At 30.4% G+C, this 12,121-nt stretch overlaps 1 protein-coding gene across 1 annotated transcript in view; it reads right to left on the bottom strand.

Moving 5' to 3' along the window:
- The window catches only part of LOC142320066 (hydrocephalus-inducing protein homolog), a 95,554-nt gene that overhangs the window by 64,418 nt on the left and 19,015 nt on the right, over positions 1-12,121 (bottom strand). Inside the window, exon 5 of the mRNA XM_075357742.1 lies at positions 6,237-6,356. Coding sequence (XP_075213857.1) covers positions 6,237-6,356 — 120 coding nt within the window. The remainder of the gene's footprint in view (positions 1-6,236; positions 6,357-12,121) is intronic.

Raw genomic sequence — 12,121 nt, 5'->3', positions numbered from 1 at the left:
TAAGGTTGTTTTCAACAACCTGAACAATCAAGAGAACTCAGTTTTTCATTTAAGAAAATATCAATATGGCATTAATGTGGTTTCCATTTAATTACTGGAAACTCTTCCCCTTACAATGCAATTTCTGATGTCTAGAAAGCTGTTGTCAAACTGGCATCAATATTTTTAAATTGAGCATTAATCCTATTGTATAAACTTGGCTAACTGTTTTTTCAGTGATAAAAATGTTCTTGCAGGGATCCACAGCTCTATTTTGGCCTGTTCGTTGCTTATAGTTTATATAAATGGTATTTTAGATGTGATTTTGATCGGGAAATATATTTTATTTGCTGATAATACTACATACCTATAAATTCTATTATATGATGAATCATTTTGAAACTGATTCTTATATTTTGATTAATATTTGAAAGATAATGGTTTATTTTAAATGCTGCCAAAAAATGTTTTCATGAATTTTGTCCCAAATTGTAAGAAGTTATCAGTACCAGATCTCTTAGGTGTCATTATTGACTTCTACAAACTTGAATTTGCAGGACCAAACTGATAATTTGGCATCTAAAATTGCTTCTGGTCTCTTCATTATTAGAAAAATCTCTAAATTCAGAGAAGTAAACAACCATTAATAATTTTGATTACTAGTTTTATCTATTTGCATATTAAATGTTTAATTTTATCCTGGGGTCCATCTCAACTGATTTTAACTAGAGTTTTCAGGCAGCAATATCAATAATGAATATAAATTTTAATGAATTTTGCAAATAGTTGGTTAAATCAAATTTTTTTTTTGTCTTCAATCATTTGACTGGTTTGATGCAGCTCTCCAAGATTCCCTATCTAGTGCTAGTCGTTTCATTTCAGTATACCCTCTACATCCTACATCCCTAACAATTTGTTTTACATATTCCAAACGTGGCCTGCCTACACAATTTTTCCCTTCTGCCTGTCCTTCCAATATTAAAGCGACTATTCCAGGATGCCTTAGTATGTGGACTTATTCTGCCTTATGTGCCTTAGTCTGTCTCTTCTTTCAACTATATTTTTCCAAATGCTTCTTTCTTCATCTATTTGCCGCAATACCTCTTCATTTGTCACTTTATCCACCCATCTGATTTTTAACATTCTCCTATAGCACCACATTTCAAAAGCTTCTAATATTTTCTTCTCAGATACTCCGATCGTCCAAGTTTCACTTCCATATAAAGCGACACTCCAAACAAACACTTTCAAAAATCTTTTCCTGACATTTAAATTAATTTTTGATGTAAACAAATTATATTTCTTACTGAAGGCTCGTTTAGCTTGTGCTATTCGGCATTTTATATCGCTCCTGCTTCGTCCATCTTTAGTAATTCTACTTCGCAAATAACAAAATTCTTCTACCCCCATAATCTTTTCTCCTCCTATTTTCACATTCAGTGGTCCATCTTTGTTATTTCTACTACATTTCATTACTTTTGTTTTGTTCTTGTTTATTTTCATGCGATAGTTCTTGCGTAGGACTTCATCTATGCCGTTCATTGTTTCTTCTAAATCCTTTTTACTCTCGGCTAGAATTACTATATCATCAGCAAATCGTAGCATCTTTATCTTTTCACCTTGTACTGTTACTCTGAATCTAAATTGTTCTTTAACATCATAACTGCTAGTTCCATGTAAAGATTAAAAAGTAACGAAGATTGGGAACATCCTTGTCGGACTCCCTTTCTTATTACGGCTTCTTTCTTATGTTCTTAATTGTTACTGTTCCTGTTTGGTCCCTGTACATGTTAGCAATTGTTCTTCTATCTCTGTATTTGAACCCTAATTTTTTTAAAATGCTGAACATTTTATTCCAGTCTACGTTATCGAATGTCTTTTCTAGGTCTATAAACGCCAAGTATGTTGGTTTGTTTTTCTTTAATCTTCCTTCTACTATTAATCTGAGGCCTAAAATTGCTTCCCTTGTCCCTATACTTTTCCTGAATCCAAATTGGTCTTCTCCTAACACTTCCTTCACTCTCCTCTCAATTCTTCTGTATAGAATTCTAGTTAAGATTTTTGATGCATGACTAGTAAAAACTAATTGTTCTGTATTCTTCACATTTATCTGCCCCTGCTTTCTTTGGTATCATTACTATAACAATTTTTTTGAAGTCTGACGGAAATTCCCCTTTTTCATAAATATTACACACCAGTTTGTATAATCTATCAATCGCTTCCTCACGTGCACTGCGCAGTAATTCTACAGGTATTCCGTCTATTCCAGGAGCCTTTCTGCCATTTAAATCTTTTAATACTCTCTTAAATTCAGATCTCAGTATTGTTTCTCCCATTTCATCCTCCTCAACTTCCTCTTCAACACCATTTTCTAATTCATTTTCTCCGTATAACTCTTCAATATATTCCACCCATCTATCGACTTTACCTTTCGTATTATATATTGGTGTACTATCTTTGTTTAACACATTATTAGATTTTAATTTATGTACCCCAAAATTTTCCTTAACTTTCCTGTATGCTCCGTCTATTTTACCAATGTTCATTTCTCTTTCCACTTCTGAACACTTTTCTTTAATCCACTCTTCTTTTGCCAGTTTGCACTTCCTGTTTATAGCATTTCTTAATTGCCGATAGTTCCTTTTACTTTCTTCATCACTAGCATTCTTATATTTTCTATGTTCATCCATCAGCTGCAATATATCGTCTGAAACCCAAGGTTTTCTACCAGTTCTCTTTATTCCGCCTAAGTTTTTCTGCTGATTTAAGAATTTCCTTTTTAACATTCTCCCATTCTTCTTCTAAATTTTCTACCTTATCTTTTTTACTCAGACCTCTTGCGATGTCCTCCTCAAAAATCTTCTTTACCTCATCTTCCTCAAGCTTCCCTAAATTCCACCGATTCATCTGACACCTTTCCTTCAGGTTTTTAAACCCCAATCTACATTTCATTATCACCAAATTATGGTCGCTATCAATGTCTGCTCCAGGGTAAGTTTTGCAGTCAACGAGTTGATTTCTAAATCTTTGCTTAACCATGATATAATCTATCTGATACCTTGCAGTATCGCCTGGCTTTTTCCAAGTGTATATTCTTCTATTATGATTTTTAAATTGGGTGTTGGCAATTACTAAATTATACTTCGCGCAAAACTCTATAAGTTGGAACCCTCTTGCGATCCTTTTGTCCAGCCCGTATTCACCCACTATATTTCCTTCCTTGCCTTTTCCAATGCTTGCATTCCAATCTCCAACTATTATTAAATTTTCATCTCCTTTTACGTGTTTAATTGCTTCATCAATCTCTTCGTATACACATTCTACCTCATCATCATCATGGGCGCTTGTAGGCATATAGACGTTAACAATCGTTGTCGGTTTAGGTTTTGATTTTATCCTTATTACAATGACTCTATCGCTATGCGTCTTGAAATACTCCACTCTCCTCCCTATCTTCTTGTTCATCACGAAACCTACTCCTGCCTGCCCATTATTTGACGCTGAGTTAATTACTCTAAAGTCACCCGACCAAAAGTTAAATCAAATATGATTCTTTATTCCTTACATACTTAATAGAAGCAATTCTCTGTAAGTTCAAAATAGTATAGTTTTTTATTCAATGCAAAATTGATTATAATTTGAGACACTAAAGTTTAGCCATACAACACAGAACAGCAATGTATGAGAAGAAACCATACTGTGTGGAAAATAGATTTTTTATTACCCTCTCGAAAAATTAAAAATTTTACCAATATTAATTCCTGTAAGAAAAAAATAAAAGGATGGTCGGTAGAGCAATATCTTTTCTTTATTCCTAGCAATATTCCAGAGGAATATTTTGCTTTATAGATTAATTTAAACAGGTTTTGTAATGCTCTATATTCTCCTACCTGTATTTATATATATATATATATATATATATATATATTTATAAGACCCATAATCCTCTGTACGAATATATTGTATTTTTAAAATGAAAAACCAACTTGAACAACCCAAATACAGAATTACAAAGTAAATAAAATGACTAACCTTATTTGTTTTTTATTCCAAAAGCACTTTCGCAGATCCCGCATCATCAGTCATATTTAAGTTATATTTATATAAAATTGCATATCAAACATAAATATTTTAAAATTAAAATTAAATGATTACAATCATATATACAAAAATACATGAAGTCAGTTAAATAATTACATATATATAAATATGATGTCACAATTGAAACATTTAAAATTAAATTTTAAAAAATAAAATAAATAGAAAGTTTATACTTTGAAACCTGGCCAGCCAATGTTACATTACTGAGTGGATTTGAATTAAATTATTAATATGCATCATGATTACATCTATTTATATCTAAAAACGTGCTTATCTAAAATAAAAATAGATATAATCATAATGTATATAAATAATTTAATTCAAATCCACTCAGTAATGTAACATTGCCAGCCTGCATGGCGCGAGTGGTATCATCTCAGTCTTTCATCTGGAGGTCACAGGTTCAAATCCCCTCAAGCATGGCATTTTCATACACACTACAAATCATTCATCTCATTCTCTGAAGCAATACCTAACAGTAGTCCCAGAGATTAAAAAAAAAAATGTAACATTGGCTGAGCAGGTTACATAATATAAATTTTCTATTTATTTTATTTTTAAATTTAATTTTAATCTAATTTTTTTTAATTTTGATGTCATATATATATATATACAGTTATTTTATTAAACTGACTTCATATGTTTTTGTATATATGATTGTAATTTTAATATTTTAATCTTGTAACTTTAATTTAAAAATTTTTGTTTGATATGTAATTTTATATAAATATATCTTATATACAACCGATGATGCGAGATCGTGCGAAAGTGTTTTTGGAATAAAAAAAAGAAATAAAGTAAATGTCATTTCATTTACTTTGTAATTCTGTTCTTGGGTTGTTCAAGTTGGTTTTTGATTATAAAAATACAATATATAAATATGTACTATCATATAAAAAGTGGTTTTGTTTGTTCAGGATAAACAAAAAAATTACTCTATCAATAGCAACCAAATTTTATCCATGTTTCTTGGCATAGCTGAGAAGATTTTTAGATATATTTTTTCTAAAAAAAAATTATATATATATGTTACTGACACAGCCACTGCCCACTGCCACCTTTACTGTATGTAAGATTGACTGCACCTACCTCCGATTACTAAACCAAAAAACATGAAATAAAAAGATTGACCACTATGAGAAACACAAGTAACCATATAGTGCAGGTGAAGCTGTGACGGGGATCAATTATATATATATTGTTCCATTCCATGTTGAGCCTGAGCCGGTTGGTGCTGCACTCTAGCATCTACTAGTGCTGGTCAGCGTGTTAATCTAATATGACCATTCTACGTGCGGGATTCTACGTTAGAATCCCACCCAGTGGGGTCGCATTTTTCATTTCGTCTATATGGATAATTAGTGTTAGTTATATTCTACGTAAGAATCCCGCACAGTGAGGTCGTGTTTTCATTTCAGTCCAAGGGGACTCATAGTTTCTTTATAATGTTCAAATTCAATTATGACTAAAGTGTCATACATTCTTAAGTTTAATGTAACTATTGCTATTCAATCAAAATGTCAAGGATGACAAGAAATTAAATTCAACAATTCAAGAAGAACATAGTGTAGCTTCATTTCATCATCTACCATCTCAACAAAAATACAGTCCACAAAATAGAGTGTGTGTGTTTTGTATCTTTTCATGTGATTCAATGATTATTTTACTGACAATTTCTATACCTGTCTGAATCTGGATTGTGTGAACACAAAGTAAGGACTTACTTAATATATAGATTAAGCAAAGAGTGAAGAAGCAGAACAAGATATCAAGCTCTTTGGAAGATGTCTATACCACCACATATTGAAGAAGGAGGACTAAGAACACAAGAATCTACTAAGTTTTTGATATCTAAATGCCTTCACTTTTTATAAACACAGAAATGGTAACAAATAAGAAATTATGATGAAACGCCACAAATTTTATGAAGACCAAGTTATTTCATTAGTACTCAAATGAATATTAGTCCTGAGCAATGGGATAAGAGGGATTCTCAGAATTCATCTAGTTCTCAGAACCACAAATGTAATATCATAAAACAAAATTACACCACTAAAAAAAAAACCCATCAAAACCAGTAATGAAAAATCATTTATCTAAAAAAACAATTTTCTACAAACACATTTAAAACAATTAATGGCATTATTTCAACTCACCAGTTAACATTTTCATTCTGGATTATTTGACTCCGACATTTTGGATCTCTAGTCCAATAAAGAGTATGCAACTTAGAAGAATGATTTGTAATTTTCAATGGTATTACGTAATGTTTAAGACTGGAAAAATTAAAAAAAAAAACAATTATAGTAATTCTACAACTAAAATTAAAAAAAGAAGCAACTACATATAAATGATAAACAGTAATCTTTAGCTTAATCATGAATCTTATTTCATAAAAATCAATTTAATGCGTGAATTTAAATGTTTAAATTTAAATACAGTCTGTTGAAAAAATAACTGAACTTCTAAAATGTTTTACTGAATATTTACAGTAATGTATCATTAAATTCCTTCAAAGTACTCTTCTTCTCGTTGTATACATTTTCCCTTGCACTTTGAAAAGCAGCTCTAGAATGAATTTTTCAAAACAGCTTTCAGGGCATTCAACAAATTTTTTTTTATAAAGTCTATAGTCTTAAATCTTTACTCTTTTAACAATAATTTTAATTTTGGAAATATGAAAAGTCAGCAGGAGCTAGGTTAGGTGAGTACGAGAGAATTTTTTGCACAAACTTGCAAATTAGCAGCATCGGGCAGGCCAGTGCATTTTCAGCTTTCCTTCAACAACTTACATGGTGAGGGAACCATAATTTGTCTTTCAGGCTCTTCTTCCTCATACTTTCACAGAGACATCTGATGACTAGTAGTTGCAGTCGATTATCTGCCATGCAAGTATAAACTCATAGTGAACAACACCTCTGATGTAAAAAAAAGACTGTTCACCTTTGTCTTTGAATAACTTAGCGTGCCTTTTTTGATCCTAGTGACAATTTTTCCACCTGCTGTAAGTGATCCATCACTTTCACATCATAAAGTCATGTCTCATTGTAGATAAGGTTTTATCATCATTCAAAGTTCCTGACACACTGGTACCCAATTGTCTTACTGCTCTTGTTTTATGAGTTTCAGAATGAACTCAGCAATAAAAGGTGCATTATTAATTTTTTTATTAGTGTTTTGTGACATGATTCCAGCATTTTCTATGCTATTCTGTGAAGTCAAACATCAGTTTGACTTCATAAAATTGTTTTATCTATTATGTCAATTATCTATTGACATTTCTAACAAGATTATTTTCAGTGGATTCTTAACCACTTTTAAAATATATAAACCATTCACAGCACTATATGCAGCACAGAGGGTTTTCCCTATGAGCCTTTTGAATAATTTTGTGTGTTTTGGTAAACTTTTTGCCAAGTTCAACACAAAATTTCACAATCCTTTGTTCTTATAAGTAACTCATCACACAAATCACTGAAGACACCAAACAAAGCCTTCTTCAAATGAAGCAACTAAGCAAATACTTATCATCAAAAGGTGCGATTGGTGGTGGATTGGTTTTTAGTTCCCATGCTATGAATTGAGGCCAATCACACATTTTAAAATATCTCTATATAAACACCAGAACAAAAATTCAGAAATTTGTTAACATATTTCGTAATGTTAGTGTGGGGTTTACTACACAGGTTATAAAGGAAAAAACAATAAAATGTAAATTGTTTTCTTGCACTTGACAATCCAAACATATTTGTCTGAAAGTATTCTGTAATTACAACCAATTCTTTAACTAGCAAAAAAGTAGCTACAACTTTAATTGTTTGGATAGATTTTTTCATTTTTATTTTATATACAGTATTCTGCTATAATCCCCATTCCATCTACTAGCAACATCAGAACCAAGCTAAAAAAGCTGAATCATGCACTTGTTATCTACTATAAACAAACAGGGTGCTAAGATACGATAAGTTTAACTCTTACCATATTAACTTTGATAAAATTTAAAAAATAATGTTGTTTCGATTACATTTATGAACTAAATGATTCACAAAGACTCTGTGATTTGTTGCACCAGTCAGCCAATGTAGCACAAGATACGGTAGTCATATTGTAAAATAATATTTTCTGCATTGACTAATAATAAATGCACGATAAAAAATGAAGGAAGTGGCAGCAAAGTGGGGTTCATGAATTTATTTTAATTACATTGAATGATTCAAGTACTTATAATATGTTTTATAATATAATTCATATATAAGTATCATATACAATTTTTTGTGTTTTTCTATCCAATTACCCCCCCCCCCCCCTACAAATATGCTCGATGTATTTGAGAGTCCTTGATCCCTGAAAATACATTCTAAAATAATTGATTTTGCTGCAGCATTACAAATTGGCTGTTCACATGATGTTTTTCTGGGGAAGAACTCTCGCCCACATTATATCTGAAGTCCATACTATAAACAAACCCAATACAACCAGTTTACTGTACCTCTTTTTTTTTCTGAGCAAAAAATGCTTTGACGTTATTGCCCGGACACGACACATTTGTTACAATAAACAGATATCATCACATTTTACTTCTTAATCAGAACAATAAAACTTCCAACTGCTACACGGCAACTAGTATGAAAAGCCGATACACACTACAGTAAATCAAATATCTGAGTATAAACGGACGGCCTTAAGAAAAACAACAAGCGATCTAAAATTTCCTTATCGTTGCCCAGGATTTGTCAAAGGTTTACTGTACTTGCTTGGAGTAAATTATGGTAGGCAAAGACGGCCAACTAGAAAGCCACAAGGTTCATTAAAAAGTGATACTACAAGGAAAATGTTGTAGATAAAACTAAAAAAGATATTTTAAGGCAAAATAGAGAAAAAAATTGTCCAAGAAAAACATCGTCAAAGTACTAGCATTTATACATCGACGAGCGTGTACTACATAACAGAGTAAGAAATCCTTGTATTTTATAGTCACCTATTATTTAGTATTTTAATTGATATGAAGAGTAAAGGAAGGATATCATATGATGTAGGATAAATCATATAACCTACTCGAGGAGGAAGCGGATAAAGCAAAAAAAAAGCTGTTTTCATTTACAAAATGGGGAGAATAGATAACACTTATTTACGTTCCCTTTAAAGTTAATAATAGTTAAAAAACAACTTTCACAAAGGTACAGGTCCCTTAAAATAACTAGTTACTTTTATTATTTTTTTGTTCAGGTGGGCAACCAGCCAGCAGACAATACACGAAATAACGATAGGTGAATGGATTTAACCTGAAAATTATTTTAAAGATGGATTAACCTTGTACCTCTCTTGAGAGATTGCAGAGTGAAAATTTATTAATTATGACTAATATTATACTTTATCCAGAAATCAAAACTTGGTAAGAGAATAAATTCATTTATACTCCGACCAAACATTAACAGTCACACAACATTAACAAGCAATACAGGTACCAGTTAGTTTTCAATGTGTTTAAAAAACTAATCTAAACACAGAATTACCTGCATAGAGAATTATCTAATAAATCTGTTTTATTTTAATTTTAAAATTTTTGGAAAATTACATTACAAAATGAATATAGAAGAAATTAAATTAATTTTTGATCGTTCAAAAAGTTAGAACATATATTAATACATTCAGCACCAAGGATGCCTCTAAGGAGTCTGATGGACTATCATCTCACCACCATAGAGGTGCTCTATGCAATGCTTCATTTATAGCAGTCGTAATAGTCATTCGGTTAAACAGTTATGCTTTGTTTCTTTCCGTGGTGTGTTACTGGTGTTTACAGAGAATGTGCATTTACACTTGGTCCAAGTCTGTTTCTTATTGTTTGAGTATGACTCACAATCAAATTGCGGTTCCTTCATAACCAAAAGAACATGTTTTATAGGCACAAAAATTTATGACAGATGACAAATAAAAGCAATTTTAGAGTGTGGTATTAGATGATTTTGATGGAGATGATGACTTCAATTATTGTTGGGCGGATAGTGATAATAAAATGGAAGATGTGACAGATGATAATATTATCAATAAAAAACTAAGCTTTCATATTATTGAGATGAAGTTACTAAATTCTTTCAAACTTTATTGCAAATACCTAAATTCCTTTTCATGATTTCTGATTGGCTGTAATAGATAAATTGTTACTCAAAAGTTCATCATGGAAGGAAATAGTGCCTGGTCCAATTATTCACATTTCATTAACAAATGTGAAAATAGTGAAAAACAAGGTTGCAAACTTCAGAAAAAATGCCATCAATGTACTAAAAGTGGTAAGTGGAAAGATACAAAATACTATTGTAAGTTAAGTCCTGATCTTCCTGGTTTGTGTTTTGAATGTTATGAACCATACTACATGTAAAAATGTTAGACCTAAACTCTGTTTTTAATATTTAGACATGAAAATTAAAAAAAAAAGTTTCTAAATCCTGTGCGTCAATTTTTAAGTGTAAAGTATTAACTGTAATGGCCTATTTCATTCATAACATTTTAATTTTTTAAAATATATTTTATTTATGTAATCTCTTATTTTTGCTTTAGATTGAGTTTTTGGATATATGTATAATTAGTTCACACTATCTTAATTTTTTCAATGTTATTCCTGATAATTCAATTATATTACCGATATTTATTATTAATTTTCATGCTACTGTATCTATTTAAGTAATCATTAAATTTATTTATAATAAACAAAACTGAATGACATTCGTTTTGGTGTCTTAATTTTAGGCCTATTTTCCTTGTAAAATAAATATAAAAAATGTACTAGATAAGAACGAAATTTCTATCGATACAAATAAACTAACGCTGTAAAAAACAACACATGTAAATATTTTATTATCTCAACAAGGCCAGCCCCACAGAGGGGTCCACTGGTCCTCTAACTAATGTTTTCACTCAAGGAACCAAAGATGCAATATATTTTTGGAAAATTATCACTAAAAATACAAAATATGTTATATTTTCTTTGTAAATGTATGTTACATTCATAATTAAATCAAAATACGAAAAATGCACAAGTTGGGTTTTTTGAAGAGTATGATAATTTCCTCGAGGCGCTAAACATGTTAAGTATGATTATAAAAGTAACACAAATGAATTAATAATGAAAAAAAATTCAGTCTACTAATTTATATTAACTTTAATATTTATAATTAATTTACATTTTGTAATTTTTATAACTGAACTAAATTTTGAGATAAAATTGTAATTTACAAGAGGTAACATAAATATTATTTTATAAATAATCTTTAAATTATTAATAAGAACAAGGGAAACATTTTTATGCTTTTTTGAGATATATTTAATTTTGAATTAAAAGTCAAACAAACAGCAGATCTAATTACGTAAAATTACCCAGTGGAATGGGGAGGAGTCAAAAGAAAAAGTTTGGATGATTTTTGTACAACCCCTAACAAAAAGTGTCCATCAAACCATAAAGAAATTTAGACTAAAAAAAAAAAAACAAAAAAAATTTTTTATTTGTTAATCTTATGCTATTATTCATAAAAATTGTCTACCTCATAATTCATTAATTTAATGAATTATGAGGTCTATAAAAGTTAAATCTATAAAAGTTAAATCTATAAAAGTTAAGCTGGACAACTGGTTAAGCTGGATTGGTACTTAAGATATACCTATCTAAGTTACTCCAACATATAAGGCATATTTTTAAAGTAAGTGCAGTTTTGAAATTAAAAAAAACAAGTAGACTATTCTTGATAACTTTATTTTTACCTGAAAGCCTGTATTTTAATCTACTTTTCTACATAATTGCCACCAATATTAAGACACTTATAGTATCGTGCAACCAGCTTTTGAATACTGTCATCATAGAATTCTGCCACCTGACTTAATAACTACCGCAGCACAATCAATTTGACACTGGTACCCAGCATGAGAATAATTTTCGATAATTTAAGCTTTCAGTCACAATTTCATAGACAAAACTTCTTGAAACTTGAAGGAACTCTTCAGATAGCGAAGAAATTGTAAAGCGTCTGTTCTCTCTCACTTTTTCACC

Source organism: Lycorma delicatula, chromosome 2, assembly GCF_047948215.1.
Source record: "Lycorma delicatula isolate Av1 chromosome 2, ASM4794821v1, whole genome shotgun sequence".
In the NCBI taxonomy this organism is placed as follows: Eukaryota; Metazoa; Arthropoda; class Insecta; order Hemiptera; family Fulgoridae; genus Lycorma; species Lycorma delicatula.
The sequence above is the reverse complement of the archived record's forward strand: the minus strand, read 5'-3'. Positions and strand labels throughout refer to the sequence as shown.